This window comes from Rhododendron vialii, chromosome 3a (assembly GCF_030253575.1).
Source record: "Rhododendron vialii isolate Sample 1 chromosome 3a, ASM3025357v1".
Classification (NCBI taxonomy): domain Eukaryota; kingdom Viridiplantae; phylum Streptophyta; class Magnoliopsida; order Ericales; family Ericaceae; genus Rhododendron; species Rhododendron vialii.
This window is the reverse complement of record NC_080559.1, coordinates 5,964,187-5,985,629: the sequence shown is the minus strand read 5'-3', so window position 1 is coordinate 5,985,629 and position 21,443 is coordinate 5,964,187. Positions and strand designations below refer to the sequence as shown.

At 39.2% G+C, this 21,443-nt stretch overlaps 2 protein-coding genes and 1 long non-coding RNA gene across 4 annotated transcripts; 1 reads left to right on the top strand and 2 right to left on the bottom strand.

Moving 5' to 3' along the window:
• Positions 1 to 1,504: 1,504 nt before the first annotated feature.
• LOC131319273 (uncharacterized) lies at positions 1,505 to 10,306 on the bottom strand. Of its 2 annotated transcripts, none has more exons than XM_058349460.1 (6): positions 9,917 to 10,306; positions 4,874 to 5,001; positions 4,288 to 4,391; positions 4,086 to 4,173; positions 3,740 to 3,801; positions 1,505 to 1,942 (listed from the first exon to the last, which is right to left on the bottom strand). In XM_058349460.1, the coding sequence occupies exons 1-6, from the start codon at positions 10,027 to 10,029 to the stop codon at positions 1,790 to 1,792; spliced, it is 648 nt and encodes a 215-aa protein (XP_058205443.1). In that variant the 5' UTR covers positions 10,030 to 10,306; the 3' UTR covers positions 1,505 to 1,789. The 2 variants fall into 2 exon arrangements, with proteins under 2 accessions (XP_058205443.1, XP_058205442.1); XM_058349459.1 differs by lacking the exon at positions 1,505 to 1,942 and adding an exon at positions 3,346 to 3,531 and having other exon boundaries at positions 9,917 to 10,247.
• On the bottom strand, positions 6,088 to 9,649 carry LOC131319276 (uncharacterized). The gene is made up of 2 exons (XR_009197936.1): positions 8,725 to 9,649; positions 6,088 to 8,509 (listed from the first exon to the last, which is right to left on the bottom strand). It is a non-coding gene; the product is annotated as an uncharacterized LOC131319276 (long non-coding RNA).
• Positions 10,307 to 11,424: 1,118 nt separating the features above from the next.
• LOC131319262 (zinc finger protein VAR3, chloroplastic) lies at positions 11,425 to 20,408 on the top strand. The gene is made up of 5 exons (XM_058349440.1): positions 11,425 to 12,021; positions 12,597 to 12,714; positions 17,706 to 17,989; positions 18,315 to 18,413; positions 18,503 to 20,408. The coding sequence occupies exons 1-5, from the start codon at positions 11,576 to 11,578 to the stop codon at positions 20,226 to 20,228; spliced, it is 2,673 nt and encodes an 890-aa protein (XP_058205423.1). The 5' UTR covers positions 11,425 to 11,575; the 3' UTR covers positions 20,229 to 20,408.
• Positions 20,409 to 21,443: the final 1,035 nt, after the last annotated feature.

Here is a 21,443-nt window from a genome sequence, read left to right as displayed (position 1 = left end):
CTTCAACAAAGGTGAAGTATCTTTGTCCGACACCGGCACTTGGACACGTCTAATACTACTCTCTTTTTCTAGCCCATAGTGAGAGAACAATCTTAATTCGGGACATGTGTCCGACATTTCTTAGGTGTCTATGACTCGGAAATTAATACATAATCGACACTTCTTCAACACTTATTGATTACCAAACTTCGGAACTCGGCACATTATTGTTTTAAACAAATCGGGAAAATGGTATCGTCATGGCTATTCATATTTAAACTTCAATTAAAAGGTGTTATTTATTTTGGGTGGGGAAGGTACTATTCTCTGGCTCTTATAAGCAATGGGGAGAAAAGCAAAGGATAAGTTCTGGGGTTTCCTGAATCTTGTGTCTCTCTAGATTCTTCATTCTTTATTGAATCCCATCTACTACACAAATTTGGGATGCAAACTTATGGTCATATCTATACCTAACTATCAACATATGTAATGTAAGTTATGCTCAATGTGTCCGTGTCCTTTCTAGAGAAGTAACGTATCCACGTGTACGTGTCTATATCCATTCTTCTTAGAACCTACTGGTAATCAATCAAACAAAGCAATGTTCCCTAGACACTTCTTGAGAGCACCTGGCCCTATTGGGAAACCCTAAAACTGTCAAATAAATTCATATTGTATCCTATGGTCATATAACTCATATCTATACCTAACTATATAGCTCAATATATGTATTATGTAATGTAACATATGCTCAATGTGCCCGCGTCCTTTTTGGAGAAATAACGTTTCTCTAAGTCCGTGTCGTGTCCGTGTCTACATCCGCTTTAGAACCTACTGGTAATCAATCAATCAAACAAAGCAATGTTCCCTAGACACTTCTCAAGGGCACCGGGCCCTATTGGGAAACTGTAAGACTGTCAAACTCATTCTGAATTAGATTGCTTCCATGTCTGAAAAACATCCAAGAGAGGAACGAGACAGAGAACATAATGTACGTGTAAACTTTTATTTAGAGCCAAATACCCCAATTCACAAATAAATTGGCAACCATAAGCAATCGTATGATATCAAGATACTTGACATTGAACTATGTCCAAACACAAGTAATGAGGGATTGTAACCAACGCTTGACATCGTTGAAGTGGTCCTCGTGTTCTCCCGCTTTAAGAAGATTGTGAAAAAAGGACCACGTATTTTGGCTTCCTATAAAGCAAAAACTTCCTAGGTTGTGGCAACTTTCTATTCCCTCTCCTTGCCTAATTCTGGTGAGGAAAACAGAGGTCAAGTCAATTATCATTATCTTGAAACCGATCCCAAATGTACCAACATAGGAAGGCCCAGAAAAGCATTTTAAACTTCTGCGCAGTCAAAAACAACTGAAACAATACAATAACAGTTAGGTTGTCATATTTGAACAGAATTTGATGCTATGAATCAGAGGAAACAAAACAATGTAAACCAGGAATATAGTTTTCTCTACAAAGCCAAGCCAAGCCCAAGCTTACACTTTTGTGGACCGCAAACCAACAAAAAATGTAGCTCATGTTTATCATCATCATCATCATAAATTGCACCAATCTGTTGATACAAAACAAAGTACACCTTCATTGTAAATTACAAGTCTTTTACTTCTTATTCATGAAAGAGGTTCGTTCTATATCAAATTCATCTCACCATAGAGTACATTTTTGCCTAAGACCATAAAACAGAATAATGAAGAGACATCCCCATACCCTTACATTTGTGGGAGAAAGATATCTTGATTCCTGTAATAAGGTGAAAGGTATTCAAGAGTTGAATCTATACCATCTTACATGAAGTCCTCTTCCAGTTCTTGTAAGGACTTATTGGCTGAAGCTATCTCTTTGTTAGATGTCATCTTTTCAGCTACCATCAAGTTCTTGTAGCTTCTAACCTCTGCTTGTCTCTCCTTTTCAAGCCTCTCCATCTCCTCTCGCCGTTTCTGCCAGAAACATGGGCATTAATTCCATCAAAATTTGAGAGATCAAATAAAAAAAGAGTATTTAAAATCTAACAAAAGGGTCCATCAGTCCAACAAAATTCAGCCTACTATGCAGATGAAACTCAAAATCAACGCATGAGAGCATCTCCAATCCTTACCCATTTTACTACCCATACCCAAAATTTGAGTAAAGCGCCTAAAAACTCATCTCCAATGTCATACTCATACCCACTTGCCTACCCATTTGGAGTTCTACCCATTTCCTCAACCAAATTTGGGGGACTCAAACCCATACCCATTATTTTCAAACCCTCTTTTCACACTCATTAATTACAAGTGTGCCACTCATTAATTACTAGTGTGCCATTCAATAATAGATTTGGGTAAAAATATGGGTTTAGCATTGGAGATGCCTTGCCCAAATCTCTTACCCAAATTTGGGTGAAAATATGGGTAAGGATTGGAGATGCTCTTAGGAGTAGTTTATCCAACCACATTCAGGCCACCATATTTGCGTGAATTGGCTTACCAGATTTGTTTATCCTGTTCTGACTACCAAAATTTTCTGCACCTGGTGACCGTTAGCGTGTTCTTCCTAGGGCAGAAAACTGAAGGCTACATACTAATCGTAGGAATAGCATCTTCCTTAGAAGTGTGTAACCAGAAGAAAATAGGTAGAAAGAATCAAAGAGTTTGAAGAAAAAAACGAACAAATCCTTCAGATGATAGCATGAAGCTTAAGAAGTTTGTGGAGATGGCATATCTACAAGCAAAAATTAATCATTGTAAAGGAAAAGAGGGAGTAAAGTTGACCAAGAAAAGTATCCAGAAGAGAACAGCAACAGCTGCTGCAAAAAAACAGAACATCTAATAATTCAAATTAACACGAACGACAAGTCTAGCTCAGGATATCAGCGACCAATACAGGCATGATGTCACTAGACTCACCACAATCAGACCAGGACACTGCTGAGGCAGCAAGACGGAACTGATGACTTCAACTAAAGTTCGTGTCTGTTTGCTAGATAAAAGAAGTCGGGAGCCATTGTACGATATTCAGTTGCAACATCCAACCAAGAATTTACTTTTCCCAACATTAGAAAAAATCAGGGGCCGTATAATAACTGTCCCATCAAGTCAAAACCAAAAATGGGATTGGATGGCAACCATCCTATAATATTCATATCCGGTTATCCCAACCCCCTCCAAAGATATCCACCCTTCTTGTGTCCATCAACCAAACTTGGTCTCAGATGTCACCTAATGCCAAAGGTAAAACGCAATATCAACAATTGGCAAACCCGACAACATCTCTATCAATCAGCAACTTGCAGTCAATTTTTGGACTTTGGATTCATCAAGGAAAAAACCAAAGCAAAGGGAAATGGAACTACTTAAGAAATTCTTCGTTATGAAGACTAGACAATAGAGTAACCTTCGACAACTATATGCATTTCTTTTCCTAATCCAGCCAATAAAGAGAAAGGAAGGAAGCTTTTTTTTTTTCCCAAAAGCAATATTGGTTTACTATCTTTCACCTTTCTAATCATTTTCCCCCAACCAATTCGAGACCCAAGCACAGCCGTAGTCTGCAAAACAAATTAGTTTGTCCACATTATGAAAACTTTTATCGCAATGACCTCCATTTTGAAACTTTTTGACTTGAAGTTCTTCTATGGTACAACACACGTAGTAGCCCCATGTCACATGATTCAATCACTATGAGACTAAAGCACACCAGAACTTGCATTCCCAGATCAACCTTGGCAAAAAAAAGCACAGAAATACAGCACTCACTTTATCTCTCAGCTGTTGCTTTCTCTCCGCTCTTTCTGCTGCATTAACTGCTTCTCGCTCAGCTGCACAATATACAAGCACAAATAAAATCAACACCAACAAGGAAAAAGTCTTCATATTAACATTAACACACCGACTCAGACATAAATAACACGGTGAAGGTTAACCAATATGAGAGAAAAAATTATACTAAAACATACGGGAAAAAAAAAACAATTATAAAGAAAGAATTGGAAACCCATCATTCCGATCAAATAGAACAAAACACTATACCCTCTGAAATCAGCTCATGAATGTGTGCAGTAAATCTAAAAATCACACAAGCAAGCAAAGGACATATAAGTACCTTTCAAGTCTGGCTTCCTTTCAACCTTCGTCCGGTTCAATCTATTAACTATCTCATTTATTCGCTTCTCCACTCTCACAGTGCGAACCTAAACAGGTTACCAACATCATACAAGGGTCATCACCCACATCGACGAAATCCAAAGAAGAATAGTGCAAATCAGGGACACAATATTAGACCAAGTTGCGATAAGAAAGCTCACCATTTTTGAGTTGTGAAAACCAACTTGGCCGACATCCATGGAAGCTGTCTTCTTCAAGTTATGCCATGGCGTGTAAACAACATCGACATTATTCACCTTATTTCCTGTAGCATAAAAGGAATGTCAAAGAACATTCTGTATTGCCCAGGCCTGACACCATGCTTTGCAGAAAAAAGCAAGACACAAATTGCAATAATAATCGTTATCAGGGTGGTCAAGTTCATGCAGAATTGCGGAAAGTTGATATTATTGTTAGATAGTTTTATATACATTGTTGGCCTATTTCCTAACAACTTAAGTTTCTGGGGCAATTGGTAACTTAACATGGTATTGAAACCTGGGTTGGAAGATGTCTTGCGTTCAAATCTCTTTGCTTGCATTTGTTCCATGTTTGCATTATGCTTATCCCCTTTGAATTCTTTCACAATATGCTTGACATACATTGTTAGTCCATTTTCTAGCAGCTTTAGCTTTTGGGGCAATTGGTAACTTAACAGTTGCCAGGACCCCAAAACTTCCGTCACACAAGATACAATATTTAAAGAAACAAATTGACTCAAAACACGTTAAATCTTTGAGCATTTGCCTTGGATGGAGTTCGCTTTGACTAGTTGAGCACAATCTTCCAAAAGACCTTCGGACATATCATCAATTGTCTGACCCTTGTGCAATCTCACGTAAACATGAGCCGAAGACATTTTATCAACATGAAACCTGCAGAAGAACAGCGCAGTCAGAAAAGTGCTACTAAAAAGAAGAGAAACAACAGTAAGTACAAGCTCCCATGCATTGGAAATCAACCCCTAACAAGTTAGTTGGATGTCTTCACCACAGGTTTTTTTTTTTGCAAGAAAGCCATATAACATAGCAAACTTTACCAGCAACATGCAGTAAGGATGTATCCTAAAAGCAAACTGGATCATAAAAGGTGAATTTATTGTTAACCTCATTCGTTGAAGGCTAAAGGCTTGCCAAAGGCCCAAGAACAACCCCCCAGGTTGTCAAATCGTGAATCGAATCAAGTATCGCATCGATTCTTTTCTGAATCGTGAATCAAATCAAATCATGAATCGCAACAATTAGGTCGACATTCTTAAAATAAATTGGAAGTTATACATACATTAGAATATCACATATTAAAGATACATTGTAAATTTGAGTGGAAAAATGCTTAAATAAATATAGAAGTTTGTTTTCTTTCACTAATTCATGATTACGTGGTCTAATAGGCAAGAAACTTGTACCCCATCAGAAAACATACACGAATATGATAAAGTATATATGCATATACCTATTAGAGATTCATTGTAAAAATAAAAGCTTAACCTTAATGTAATAAAAAGTTAACAAAGATCACGTCACCTAATAGGTAAGAAACTAGCTTATATGGCAACATAAGTGGGTTGGTCCGAAACTCCGAGAGATCTATGATTTGGAGACTACAAGTACTACAAATATTAATTTCTCAAAATTCCCGTTCATGTAGTGATATTATACCCAAAATTATAAACAACTACTTGTACAATAATAGTTTGAAACCATCTATTTACTCATGATAATAAACTAATAATATTCAACAGAGTAACAAAAGATAATTCATGAGTACAAGGTATCTTAGCCTCAAACATCTTTAGGGTGATTATTTCAATATTTTGAGAAGAATGAGGAAAGAAAAGGTTCACAACATGCTCCCAATCAAAACGAATACTAATCAACAAATGATTCAAAAATTTGGCATGCGACAGCAATTATTTTGTACTTAATACTCTAAAAAGTGGTGTTGTTGCTTTTCCATTAAAAAAAAAAATGAAGGTAAAAGGGGCTTCATATTAGTCGGATGCAACAATTCTTATGTTCGCATGAATTGAATTGTGGATTGTACGGTTCATCACTGATTCTGTCTAAACCTTGATTCACCCATAGATTCGTATTGATTTGCATGAATTGTGAATCCAATAGCACATCATGCTATTCTAATAACTATGCCCACCTCTCACCACCACCACCACTACCAAGGGGGGGGAAAAGAGATTTTCCAAGGCAAGGAAAAGGTGCTCACTAAACAGAGCAAGGTTCTAAATCTTGCAAATCTTGCACCAGATATAGATGTGTCTGTCATTGGTATCATATATACTGATACCTCATACCGGTTCCAACAGGTTACTGGATACCGCTTTGGATTCATAGGTATATAAAATATTTCCATGGGATTAACAATATATCTAGTTATGATATTTACCATGTACTACATTGCCTCCAACCAGTGCTCTACATATGTGTGCGTGTGCACGTGTATACACACAAATCATCGTACCAGAAGCTGGTATTGCCAAACTACCAAAGCATAGCAAAATCTCCCTAACACACTAGAATTGTTTGGTAAACTAGCTAAAACACAATTGCAGGTCAAATGTACTGTTTTATAACCAAACCCAAGTGGTACATCTCAGCCATACCGGCCAGTACAACAGAGTATTCAAAACCATGATACTGAGAGAGGCCCTTTAGTCAAGCACATATAACTCTGTAAAAGGATTCCACTAGAATCTTTGCTCAACAAAGGCACGCCTTTAATTTTCTCGAATAAATGGCACCCTCAATGCTATCTTTCTACCTTTTAGAATCATTTACGTCATGCTCATGAGGCAGGAAGAGGGCAAGCATATAAAAAGGACTTTTAATACTTGCCGAGGTAAGGGAATAAAAAACATCAATAAAATTGTGCCTAGATGTGGAACCTGTGAACAACAAAACTTAACTCAATTAAGAACTGACGCAATCTTGATAAAATTCTATGAACTCTCTACGTACAGATAACAAAGAAAACAGTGCTTTAATGTGAAAAGCCCAAGGTCCAACACTAGAAACAAAAACCTACGAACCCAACACCCAAACAAATCCTACCAAGAATATGAAAAGGACTTTTAATACTTGCTGAGCTTAGGGAATAAAAAACGGGAGTCAATAAATCTGTGCCTAGATGCGGAACCTGTGAACAACAAAACATAACTCAATTAAGATCTGACGCAATCTTGATAAATTTCTGTGAACTATTTACGTAAAGCTTTACGTACAGATAACAAAGAAAATAGTGCTTTAATGTGAAAAGCCCAAGGTCCAACACTAGAAACAAAACCTACAAACCCAACACCCAAACAAATTCTACTATGAACCAAAGACTACAAGACTAGGCAAGAAGAATGAATACCCTTACACTAAATCACCTAACTTTGTTTCCCTTCAAGAATCAAGAGCTCCCCAAGCCAATCTTGATACCATAGACACCATGAGAAGCGCCTTTTCAATCTCCATTCGCAAAAGGTTCTGTCACCACAATGGCTAAGGGTTCACTAAATAAGCAAATCATAAAAAAGTGGATTTCAATTTGGCTTCAGCCACAATTTACCAGAAAAGGAAAGTGGGTGTCTGAAATGCCACCTGACAAACGATGAATCCTACGAAAGACATGACGAATATGCACTTAAATTGGGATAATGGAGGGTTCAACTTAGAGAATGAAAAAGCCATAAAAGGGTGCCTCCTAGATGCTCTAGAGCTCTAACTCCAAAAGATGAAATCAAGCTATTTATAGTGGACTGACGAAATGGCTAACAATAGAATTTTGACCACATGAGCACGTGGTGAGCGCCCACACACTATCAAGCGCACAAAATAGCTCCAGTATCTCACCATCTCAACCCAAAACTCAAGCGCTCTATCTAGCATGCTAATAGCTCTATCCACTATCTCTCAATGTAGTGCCAACGCGCAATATTGAATCGCCGGTTGGTTTAACCATGAAAGGCATGGGAGTTTTGGGGCATGGCTTAGTGGGTCCAGTGCCCAAGCACATTGTCAAGAACAGAGACAAAGTCTTTGGATCTCCGTGTTTGATCTAGGCTTAAGCACACTCAATTTCATAACTTATAGCGTTATTTCAAACTTTATTGGACAGAAAATGAGATTAATGCAAACTAAAACATTGTATTAGATTATGAAAAGGTACTTAGAAAAGTACAAATGTCTCGCGAGCTCTAGATTCACCAGTCAAAAGCAAAACCCATCTACGCTAATGTCCGTATCATCGCATCATCTCAATGCAACTGGCACAAATATATTAATGTCGAAATAATACCTTTGTCCCTCAAACTACACAGCATTGCCAAATCCTTGAGATCCTATCCAGCTTCCTAGAACTTCAGAAAATATAGAGGCCCCCCTACTAATGTTGCAAAGAATTAGAAGACTGCCCCAGTTCCTCTTAATAGGTACGCCTAATCTTGTTCCATGTGATCACCAAGCCATTTATTCTCGTGAGTTTAAGTAGTGTTACTGATTGTATTTTTCATAAACCTTATCTCTCCAAAAATATGGTTCCCAAGTATTAAGCTGGTAGGAGTATGTTGAACTAACAAAAAGGACCTACATTTCTCTTACCTCGGAAACATGCATCATCATATTAGACAGTTAGTCAAATCTAGTTTCCATGAATTTGATATTCATCTGTCTTGCTCGAGATTCTGCACTTTAAAACTTGTGAGCCCCTTCTTTGAATTACATCAGTAACCTGTCAATCTACCTACGAATCTGCCACAGTCCCAGGTTGACCAATATGGAATCAACAATAGGAAACAAAGGCTTCAAGTTAGAGAAGTGGAAGAAGATTACAAGTTTTACTTGTTTTCACTTTCATCTACACTTAATCAGAGAAATTGGAAAAATAATAGGGAATACAACACATGGGTACTATCTCAAGCCACTTAGATATGTTGTTGCTCTCATACTGACTTCCCCCTGAAACTAAGATAATATCGCACCATGCTTGAGGTAGAAAGTTTGTCTAAGCCTCATGATCGCCATACAAAACCCCAACCCCCAGTGACAAAAGAAACGATAAAATATCCTCACATCATCAACGATCACAAAATGAAAAATGCTGCAATATTTCAATTTACTTTCTACCTAGTCAACCGCCAAAAGTATTTGATATTGAAGCTGTCACACAAGTATAAGAAATTTAGAAGAATGAGCTAACCCCATGTGGCCACAACAATCATAAATCTCAACACAGAAAAGAAAAAACATGGAACTGCACTAAAGAAGGATGTGACCTCGTATGAGGAATTTTAATTATTTTGCGATCACAAAAAACTGAAGCAAACACTGGGTTGGCTCCGAGAAAACGAAAACCAAACTTTGTGAGAATTCTTTCATTCTACCTGGATTTCCGTCAATCGTGGTAAGAAGGGTCGGCATAAGCATCTAAAACAAAATACTCCATCCATCCCAATTGTCCGATCCGCAAAACGAGAACTTAAAAATGACGTACTTTTATTTTAAAAATCCCAACTTTTTGCATATATTGAAATTTTTCCTGACAAAATGCATTCTTTTTAAGCTCTCGTATTGCAGACCGGGCAATCACTACGGGACGGAAAGACAAATTTGAGTAGATAGATCAGGTGTGGAGTACCAATAAAATAAACAAACACATAGCCCTAAATCAATCCTTTATAGAGCCGCCTAATACCAAGAGATATGCTCAATTTTGACAACGGATAACGGATAACCAATCAATTCAGGTATTGAATTTAAAAAAATAAAAACAAGTGTAGAGACAGATAAATACCAGATGTCTTCGGGGAAACCGTATTTGATGAGCTCCTCGTTCTCGAACTTGTCGAGGCCCATGAAGATGGTGTAGTCGCCGGCCTCGGGTCGGGCTTTGAAGTAGAACACCATTGTCCCTCTTTGCGCAGCCGACCGCTATGCTCTCTCTCTGGTTTGGTCTTCTAGGGTTTCCAAATGAGGAGATATATAATAAGCAAACTCCAAAAGGGAAAGAAGAGAAAGAAACAAAAAACAAAAAAAAAAACCAAAAGAAAGAAAGAAAGAAACTTTAGAAAGGTTGGGCGATCAAATTCGAGGGGCGATTGATTCCGTTGTTGTTTGTTCCCTAATTTGCGAAGTAGATTAATTGATTGCAGGCGTTGGCGTGCCCGTGTCGGTTACGGTGCCTAGTCCAAAATAAAAATATACTTTTGTTGCCATTGTTTCGCTGTCTATTGATATATTCACACCTTTTTTTTCTTTTTTTATGTAATTGATGATTAGCTAAACAAAAATTGATTAGTTAATAATGAATGAAGTGTGACTAGTAGGTTATACTACGGACGAATAAGGGTGGATCGTGTGATAAATTAATTGATTGCTCTCGTTAAATCAATGCATTAAGAATACAAAACAAAGTTTGGGGGATAATTCGGTCTTTACATCTTTATTATTTGCTTTCTTTCTCCCTCAACAAATGGGCCCTTGGGGATAAGCTAATCCTACTTATTCTTTATCAATGTTTGATTTCCACTTTGCACACAGATTGTTTACCTGACCGATGATTTATCGGTTACAATACTCTTAGCAAAACCCACCCGCACCCATAAGATAAGCTTATCCTGGTGGGCACAATTACTAACGTGCCCCTCAAATCTACTCTAATCATTTTTTATGTTGTTTTAAAAAATAATTTAATAAACTCTCATATTATCTCTTTAACTAATTCTCCATTATAGCATTTCCAACTCTTATTAATCATTGTTCCTTATTTAGCCACCTTCTCTACTCCCATCGACATAGCATACAATGTGGTATGGTTGATAGTTCCCATGAGTGTAGGCTTGGCAATCAGACCACCCCTCCACGAACGGGGCGGGTTTTTCATCTCATTTTTGGTTATAGGGTCAAGGTAAAAAGTCTAAAAATTGGTAGGTTTGGGGTGAAAGTATCCCGCCCCAACGTACCCACACTGAAATGTATTTGTATATAAAACTCTACTTTTACCCTAATCTAATTATCATTATACTTAAAATTATATATTTTTATCCTAATATTATTATCTTTATACTAAAAAAACTTATATTCTTATCTCTATATTTTCACCATTATATTAAAATACCATTTTATTTATAGCTATTTTCTTTTTGAGGTTAACAATTTTTTCTAAATATTTCTTGTTGGACGGAACGAATAAACCCATTCCTTAATCAAGACGGAATCGGTTGGGGTTTGGACCGTGTGATAATTTTCAGGCCAGGGTAAGGATACACAAAAACCCGCACCGCCCTCGCCGGTTGCCATTCCTACACGAGTGTACGGTATTGTCTCTCTACTGTTGAACCTGGAAATCCCTGCCCTTACTTTTTGACGTTCACAAGCTAATAAACCCTATCAAGGGTTACAGTCCACAATTTCCAATTAAACCCCATCCTCCACCCCCTGCTCCACCGCCCTGATGGGCGGCGCGTCAAGGTTCACAATGCTCCTCACCGCTCCCTCCCCCTTCCTCCTCCGCCTCGCTCGCCGCCGCCTCCCGTCTTCGCCCTCTCTCTCTAATCTCTCTACTCCCTCTCCCACTCCGCGCCCTCAGCTACGCTTAATCCGCCTCGTACAAGCCAAAGCCGGCATTCACACCCAAACTACCACCACCACCAATCAAGACGACAACAGCCGAGACTCCCTCGGCTTTTCCCCCACCTCTCCTCCGCCCCCCGCCGCCCACCCGTGGCCAGAGTGGTCCGCACTCGTTGATTCTCTCTCCTCCCGCGGGTATTTCGATCTTCCGACACGAGAGATTCTCGCTGACGATGCATTCGTGGCGCACGAGGAGTTGTCAGATGAATTCGTCCGTGCCTCCAGCGCTTGTCTGGCTTTCGCTCGTGACCGGACGGATCTTATGGGGTAAAGCTGCATCCTCCACGCCTCTTTAGTAGGGCTAATAAATGAACTAAGCTACTTGAGTTTTGAGCTAGTGTTGTTCGCTAAAAGCTCGTTCAAAATTGGTTTCGGACCATGTTGTCGGCTCGTTCGGCTATTGATTTATAACAAATTCAAGCTACTAAAGATTGGCTCGTGTTCTGCTCATCGCATGGTCTCATATACATGTTAAGCAGACCATATACATGTTAAGCTTGAACGTGTTTTGAAGCTCGTTAGTTTCCAAACCAAGCTTGAACTGCTGGGCTTGTTTATCACCTCTACTTTTTAGTTTGTTTCTTTGCTATTTTCTTAGTAACAACTTAGAAGAATATACGGTAATGTATACGAAAAGGGACGGGGATGTGGAATATGAACTACCACACTTTGAATAATCCACCACAGAAACACCAACTCACACTTGGCTAGGTTTGAACCCTAGACCTCCCTTGTGGAAGAGCCTATGAAATGCCAACTAGGCTAAAGCCATTCGGCTGTTTTTGTTGCTATTTGGGTCTGTTCAATTACTGTTATTTGTCTTCTTCTTTTGTTGGGTACAGTTTGCTTCCGAGAAGTGATATTGGCATGGTTGTGGAAACTGGAACACCATTTCTTTTCAAAAGTGCTCTCGATACTACACGGAGGATGAGGGCGTTTCTTGGCATTGGTGCTGGCAATGTAAGTTTAATAATGTTTGTTTTCCTGTGAAATGCTTTAATGTTGTGCAGGTGTTGATGAACTTGCCTATATTAGAGCAAATAAAGTTCGAAAATACTATTTTGTTTATGCCGAGATGAGGCTGACCCGATATGACCGTTTTTGTTCTATGCTTAGCATGCTTGTAGAATTAAGATCTTGGTTTGCATGCTCTTTAATATAATGTCTAAACTCAGGTTTATTCTTTGAGTTTGGCCTTACATTATGGTTTGATGGATTCTTAGTCTCCTTAGTCATTCAACTATTTTAGTAATTTCATGTGCAATTACTACAAGTTTTCATGTTATACATTATTGTATATCAAAAAATACATTTTTTGTAGCCGTATTCTAGTTGTACCCCTACCCTACTTTTGCTAGGTTTTGTTGAATTGATATACCTGTATCTTATTAGTACCCAAGTGCTTCATAGTTTCCTACTTCTGCTAGGTTTTGTTGAATTGATATCATATACCTGTATCGTATTAGTACCCAAGTGCTTCATAGTTTCCAACATATTAAGAATCAAAAGCACCAGATTGTTATACAAGATTGTGTAATTACTTAAGATCTTGGTATAAACACCTAAGACATGCCGAATATATTGACCTATATATAGAGACATGATGTGGAGATGGTACATTTATATGTTAGTCAGATACCAAGCTCTCATGATTATAGATAGAGACATCATGCGAAGACGGTGCTTTTAGCTTTTTGGTCAAACTCCATTGGGAAAACTAAGTGCTAAACTCTTGCAATACACTTCGCTTTGATGGAATCATGGAGTCTTGCCTGCTGAGAGTGTCGGGCATTGTAAAATCGTTGTTCTCTTCCCTTTGTTTTTGGTAATTAGTTCGCAAATTAAGCCGAATTTGACACCCAATTCAATAATGTGCGCAATAGTGCATGGTCCTCGGTAAATTATGTGACCTATAGTTCACATAGGACTCAAGTGGCAAGTATGACCCGAGATGTGAGTTGTCTTGGTGAACAGGGCACTCCTTCTCTGTCTAAAACTAGTTAAGGTATAGCTGCTCCAATGAAAGAAAGGCCATGCAACCAGACAATCCCCTCACTCTAGCCTCCATCCTACATTGGTTTGGTAGTCCCTCCTCTACTAGTCCAAAGTGGTGGTACTTGTGCCCTATTCCCAAGCTAAGATACCATGTTAATGGTAGAGATGCCAAGGGTGTTGTGGACTACAACCCTGTATGAGATTTGACTCTGCGCATATTGACCTTGCTAGGCCACGGGTGTTGAGCCAAGTTGCCATCGAGTGGGGGGGACTGCGAATGATCTTCTGAATATTAGGGGCTTTTGATAGTGGGGTACTTTGCAACGGAGATCAACAAGGTGAGGCCCGGTGAGCTGAGCTCTAATCGAGTGGCCTAGAACGTTATGGCGCCCCATTCCCCCCAACAACACTTGCACGCGCGCACCCACAATCATACATGCGGTCTTGAGGAGATGTTGTACAAGGGAGGTAAACCGGGTGAGCTCAGCTCCAAATGAGTGGCATAGAATGTCATGATGCCTAATTTGTTAAGCTTATATGAAAAAGGGTGAACGACTCTTTATTTTTAAGTGTTAAGTTTATTTCATTAATAGTTTATTTTTAAGTTTTAAGTTTATTTTTAAGTGTTAAGTTTATTTCATTAATAGAATGTCTGAATGAACCTTGCATTTTTTTTGCCTACATGCTGAAGGAGTATGGTCAAGCCAAGTCTGCCTTGTTGAAAGGCGCAAGCTTAGAGCTTGGCAAGGAGTGCAAGGAACTACTTGAGAAGATTGAAGGTGAGTTGGAACAGTTTGAAAGTGTCGTCGTGCTTGTTAGAGGTAACGGAGTTGGTCCTGAAGTTGGTGGAGGTGCGAAAAAGGGTGGTGGTGTTCCTGATGGTAGAGGTGGTGGTGTTCTTGAAGCACAATGTCGGTAATATCCGTTTTGGTTAGCGACTTTGTGAACAACTTGATCCCATACACACCTAGTGACATCCGCTTAGTCCGTGCCTTCTGTGGCACCTATTTCACAACTTCTTCTCCTTCACGAACACCACCTCTCCCACCTTAGGAACATCACCGACTCCACCCTCACCAACATCACCACCTCTTCCCAGGACCATCACCACTCTTCTTCTCAAGCACAAGGGCACCTCCTTCAACTTCACCTCCTTCAGGAACATCACCTGTTTTACCTTCAAGAACACCACCACCTCTACCTTCAGGAACACTACCACCCTTCTTTGCACCTCCTACAACTTCAGGACTAACTCTGCTACCTCCAGCAAGCACGATGACACTTTCAAACTGTTCCAATCTTCTCAAGCAATTCCTTGCACTCCTTTCTAAGCCTACGCATTCAACAAGGCAGACTTGGCTTGATTATACTCCTTCAGCAGCATGTAGGCAAAAAAACTGCAAGGTTCATTCAGACATTCTATTAATGAAATAAACTTAACACTTAAAAAATAAAGAGTCGCTTACCCTTTTTCATAAAAGAACTGCCATTTAGGGTCGTCGAGGTTGATCGCTTTATCACAGTCTCTCCTGTAAACAAGGGAAATGATCAAAAAAGAAGCAAATAAAGTCGATTGTCATTAAAAAGCAAAAAATAAGAATATGTTGAAAAATTGATCAGATGAGATCCGAGTGAAGCTCCTCAGACATGTCGATCTCCCTCGCCATGTTTGCGGCTAAGGCTCTGTGGTACAAATCATGAATATTCACCATTGCTGTAGCAAGACAAGCAAAGGGGTTCAACTCCTACATTATTGGCTAGGACACAATATAAGACACTCATAACGTACCAAGGATCATTTACATTCAAACTCCCATAAGATAAGCCCAATTACAAACAAAAGAATGTGCATAGCACAATGTCAGACAAATGCTCAATAAAACATAACAAAAGCCTACCACCATGGGCAAGGCAACATTGTAGCAGCTTAGCATGACTACGTTGAGAATACGACAAATGAAAAGTAGATATCTATGTTAACTAAACATAGCAGATAATCAAGAAACAAGGCAACTTAGCATAATGAAATACGCTAGCACAGCTGCCAGTTTAGACTGTCAAAAGTAACCATAACTTGGTTAATGAGATATTTCTAGGAAAACAAGAATGGTTTCAACAAAAAGCATGATCAAGTACATAGATTTTTTGAAAGAACAACGGAAATCACAAAAATGAATCAAACTGAGATCTAACAAAACACATTTTGAGATAATGAGATCTAACAGATAATGACCACAGGACAAACACAGAGGATTGAAAACCAGATAATCGACATATATACCTTCGATCAAAATCGTAGTCAATGTCGTAATCCAAATCAAATGTCCAACTGGAGAGCATGAGAGGCAGAGTAAAGAAACGTGTCAGATGATACTTCCAACCCTAAAACCCCAATTGACCGATTATGAGCATATATATGCAATATACATACTAATAGCATCGATTCTCAACAGAGAGCTCTTGGAGCTTCGAACTTGAAATCAGATCTGAACCTGTAGATCCGAAAATCCAATCATTATCGCAACATAGCTCAAAATGATTGAAAGATAAACATGTCGAAAAAGAGATTGACGAACAGATACTTCTCGCTCTTTCTTTGAGATGGATTAGGTCTCTTGATCTCTCTTCGTTGGCTTCGTCAGATCTGTTGCCCCTTCAATCAAAAGTCGTTTGAGAGAGAGAGAGATATTACGGCTTTGGAGCCGAGTGATCTAGATTCGAAAGTTGTAGAGAACTATGGAAGTGACGAAGAAGATAGTGATCGAAATCGAAGAGATTACGAAGAAGACAACGATCGAACTGTGGAAGTGACGAAGAACACTAATTTTGGGGGGTTTGGAGATGGAGAATCTAGTAATCGAAATCGAAACCCTAGTCGAGTAACAACAACAATGGTTTCACAAAAAAAACCCTAATTTTTGAGAACTTTTTTCAAATCACACACACAGATCGAAATCGAAAAGGCACAAATCGATGAGAACCTAGCCCTAATTTCTGGGTTTGAGTTTGACATATAAATCGAGCCCTAATTTCTGAAATTTCCCCAATTTTTAGAACCCTAATTTCTTCTCAGTTGTTCCTTAATCTGGGTTTCACAAACCATAATTTCTGAGAGATTCTGAGAGAGAGAGACTTGTTTGTCGCTTCGATCTTCTTCTTCGTCGATCTGGTTCGATGGAATCCCTCTCTTTCATGGACCAAGACACCGTCTTGGATGGTCTGAGCTAGACTCTTTAGCCCCAAGTTTGTTGAAGGGTTTACGAGGAACCAATGTTGCTCCTCTTTTGGGGAGTGATGTGGCGCCTTCAAGCAATGATCCAATTTCTAAGTAACCTCCTTTAGGATCCCAAATGAAGGACAAGTTACTCTGTATATTTTCCTAAAGGCCAAACGTTATAATCTTAAATTTGCGTATCTAACCAATTAGTAGGTACCCGTCCTATACACGGCAGCATGAAAGAAAATCTGTTATGTAAGATGATATGTACCACTTATCGATTTGCGACAATTATTAAATGTGAAAATGTTATTGAGAGGGAAAGTTTGAACGTGAGGGTAAGTTTGAAAGCTTTTTTCTTGTTAAGTGGGGAAACCTACGGAGGAGAAATGACTATTACTGGCTGAGGTAGATTTTTGTGTGATGTTCTATGTCCTTTGAAAAAACAGTGCTGTGTCATACACATACTTATTGTATATTATAGTCTTCTCTTGATATTCAAACAATGAGAACATATCAGAACTCATAATCAAGACAATGGGAATTTCTTAGTTGAAAAAGACAAGTATAATCCTAGCTATATAAACAATAGCACGCTGTTCATATCTCTACCTGTACTAGTGATTATGTTGATGTAGTTGATGTCAGTGCAGTGGTTCCTGCTCAAGAGTGAATTCAAACTGTTCATGGTTTAATCTGTGTGAATAAGACTTTGTTATTTTGTTTGCTCAAAATATAGGAGTTCGACTCCAATAAAGCGCACACGGTTGACCTGATGAAGTATTTGTTGAGTTATGCAAGCAATCCTACTGTTTCTTCAGGAAAAAGCAATCTGCGTGCAGAAGGGCTTATTGAATCAGCCATTAGGAACCTTCTGAGTGAGTTAACTAGGTTGGGTTTTGGAATTCCAGCACCAGAGTCTTGTGCTTCGGTCCAGCATCAGTTCCTAGATAGGTATGGACAAACTCCAAGGCCTCTTGGACAGAACACGGAAATGAAGAGAGGTGATTGGATATGCCCTAGGTATTTTCTTATCTTTCTTTTAAATAATCACTTCCTTTCAGCTGTTTTCACTTTCCAGCAAGTTAGTATCAATGCCAATTATGCGTTTGTTAACTGAATACACATGCATGTGTTTGTTGTTTAACTGCGTTTGTCACAACTCATAATTAGCAACCTATATTATGCCACATGCATGTGTATTCAGTTTGTGCTAGTGGCATCTCCATACACAAAGGGTTAATATTCACTTAAACCCATTGTGGCACAATTAAACCTTGGAAATGATTTATGATCCATTCTTCTTGTCAGCCACAAGGCATTGTTAATCATGGGCTGTGTTGAACAGGTGCACTTTTATGAACTTTGCGAGGAACGTTAAATGCCTTAAATGTGAGGAGGCAAGACCAAAGAGACAGTTGATGGGTGGGGAGTGGGAGTGTCCTCAGTGAGTATTTCTCTATATGATTAACTCCTAGGCACATTTTATGTAAAAGTGCAAATTGTGAAATTCACCCTTTTCTTTTCATTCTCAAGATGTGATTTCTTTAACTATGGGAGGAACCCACTATGCATAAGGTGTGATTGCAAGAGACCCGTAGACACTTCATTTGGGATTACTGATTCAAGCTCTGTTTCGGGACATGGTAATGGGCTATATGCAAATAAGCCTGATATTGAGAGCAGATTAGCTGCCAATGAAGAAAAGGCACAGCGGTGGTTTACTAAGGCTTCTCAACTGGAGAGTGCTGCTGATTTGAGTAGTGCTGCTGCTGATGAAGATTTTCCTGAAATCATGCCTTTGAGGAAAGGGGTAAACCGGTTTGTTGTAAGCACAAGGAAGACTCCATTGGAGCGGAGGCTTGCTAATTCTCAATTTCAAAGAGATGCAGCTAATACTGGTTCTTTTGAAATTCTTGATGCTAATGGACAAAATGCTGAAACAGCGAGTTCTCCTTCACTGTCTAGATCAACATCTCAACAGTTTGGGCATCCCAAGGGGAGCCATTCCAGTTATGTTCCGTTTGTGCCATTACCCAAGGACATGTTTGCTAAAAATCCCGAAAAGATTGAGGAAAATGAGAGGGTGGTAACAGATACCTTCCATGATGCCTCTTTGAAGGCTAGTGAGCAAACTAGCGCTGTTCCTGTGAAAAGTGATACCAGAAAGTTGGGGGATAATTTGAATTTAACTGAACAGCCATCAAATGAGGTTGAGAAGTCCGAAAGCTGGTTTAAGAAGCTGGCAGATTTGCATGAGCCTGCAGACTTGGAAAGTGAAATTTCAGATGACTTTCCGGACATCATGCCTATGCGTAAGGGAGAAAATCGTTTTGTAGTGAGCAAGAAAAATAGCCGTTCTTTATCTTCTCCTATGTACAAAAGGAAAATGGCGATGGAGCAAACAAGCAGCACTACCAATTTCGTCCCCTTTGTTCCTTTCCCACCAGACTATTTCGCTAAAAGGAATAATCAGCGGCCACATGGGGCAGATTCAACTGTGAAAGCAACCGGTGAAACTTCTTCTGATTCTGACACAAATAACGTCCCCAACATGGATAACCCACAAACCAGCACAGGGGTGTTGAATTCGGAATCTTCTGGAGAAAACTTAAACGAGAGAAAGAATCGTGATACTGATGGGTCGCCAACCAGTGGAAACCCAACACAGAATTCCTTCAGTTCCCAAAGTAGTGATAAAGAGGATGGTTGGAGTAGTGGCTTTTCTGGAAAAGAGTGTAGAATTGAGAATACAGATTTATCTTCTGGAGAAAACTTTAATGAGAGAAAACATTTTACTTATGGGTCTCCAATCGGAAGAAACCCAACGCAGAATTCCTTTGATTCCCTTAATAACAAACAAGATGGTCGGAGTACTGGCTTTTCCAGAAAAGAGAGAAGAACTGAGAGCACAGATTTGACTGGGACCAAACAGCCTGAAAGTCAGAGTTCCAGGAGTGGTTGGACAGGAAAGAGCTTGGAGGGGTCGGCGGTGCAGGAACCTGATCCTTTGGACATGTCAGAAGAGGCTAAGGCGCAGAGGTGGTTCCGGCGTGTTGCTCAGATCAAGGACATCTCTGAACTCAGTCAAATACCCGATGAAGACTTTCCGTCGATAATGCCTATGCGGAAAGGAGTTAACAGGTTTGTGGTGAGCAAGAGGAAAACACCTCTAGAGAGAAGATTGACATCTCCGCAGTACAGGAGGAATCTTCCTGTAGTGAGCTCGGATCCACTGAAGAAGGAAAACGAAAATAGCTGAAAAACATAAAAAAAATGTTTCCTTTTACGCAAGATTCATTACGATTGTCTCAGCAAATTTTGTTCTCTGTAACTTTATGAAGAAAGCTAAAGAGCGGCAGAAATATGATCATTGTCATCAACTTTTCTACAGCTGCATTTGTATCATAGTAACACATTTTCAGTTTTCCCAAAGGTAAAATTTTTGGTGCTTCAGGGTCCTTGTTTGGAACCCTTTGGTTATGTTTTCTTATTAATAAGTGAAAAATGTCTATTTTTGGTCCAAGGTTCTCAGTGAAATGGCTATTTTATCCTTCCTCATCTAAAGCCTTATGTGCGGTTCTCACCAGTATGGAAGTTAACTGCCACAAATACCCCGTCTCTCTTTCCCCCTGCTCGTGAAACCCTTTTCTTTCGATCTCTCTTCTGATTCTGTTTCTCTGCAATCTTCATCTTAAGGCTTTATTTGATCTCTCTATGAGTTCTCTCCGTGCTGATATATGCGCAAAGATTCAGTGTAAATACCTATTGCCCTCCCGGCTTGGATGAGTGGGAGGTGCGTCCCTCACTCAAAAACTTATTAAGTACTCTTAGAGCACCGTCACGTGATACTCTAAAGCCTTCTTCACCACACAATGATGAGGGAGTCACACGTACACTTTGTGTGGAGTCCCACCTATGAGGAGTGAAGGAAGGTCTTGAAGCACCACACAGTGCTGTAGGAGCACTTAATAATTTTCGAGTCAAAAGTGCACCTGTTCAACCATCCACAAGCACTTGCATGAATAATCTAAGAATTTGTCAATTGTAGGTTGACACAAGACATTTAAGTGTACTGTGTGATTCTAGTCCTAGCTTAAATTGTCGAATTGCCGAAAATAGAACAATTAGTTCTCAATACCTCTATCATCATAGATGGGTAGATACGATAGTTAGGAGAAATGATATGACTAGGAACATGATACCCTTAACATAGCTTAATGGGAAAAACACTTTCATCTAGTTTACGATAATTAATTACTCCGTAAGACACAAAACTCGTTTTGATTTGGTTTATTTGTTCCATTTGGTTTATTTGTTCCGTTATGCTCTCTCTCTCTCTCTCTCTCTCTCTCTCTCTCTCTCTCTCTCTCTCTCTCTCTCTCTCATGGGTAGACACTTGTTTAGTCTGCAATTGTTTCTGGGAATTCCAGTTTCCACCAAACAAATTATACTCTTGAATTTTGATATAGTGACA

Coding starts and splice junctions, on each gene's coding strand:
- LOC131319273 (XM_058349459.1), bottom strand. CDS start 10,029: ATGGTGTTCTACTTCAAAGCCCGACCCGAGGCCGGCGACTACACCATC. Junction 5,002..9,916: donor GGTTTCCCCGAAGACATCTG/GTATTTATCTGT, acceptor GTTCTTCTGCAG/GTTTCATGTTGATAAAATGT. Junction 4,174..4,287: donor GTTTTCACAACTCAAAAATG/GTGAGCTTTCTT, acceptor TAACCTGTTTAG/GTTCGCACTGTGAGAGTGGA.
- LOC131319262 (XM_058349440.1), top strand. CDS start 11,576: ATGGGCGGCGCGTCAAGGTTCACAATGCTCCTCACCGCTCCCTCCCCC. Junction 17,990..18,314: donor GGTGATTGGATATGCCCTAG/GTATTTTCTTAT, acceptor TGTGTTGAACAG/GTGCACTTTTATGAACTTTG. Junction 18,414..18,502: donor GGGGAGTGGGAGTGTCCTCA/GTGAGTATTTCT, acceptor TTCATTCTCAAG/ATGTGATTTCTTTAACTATG.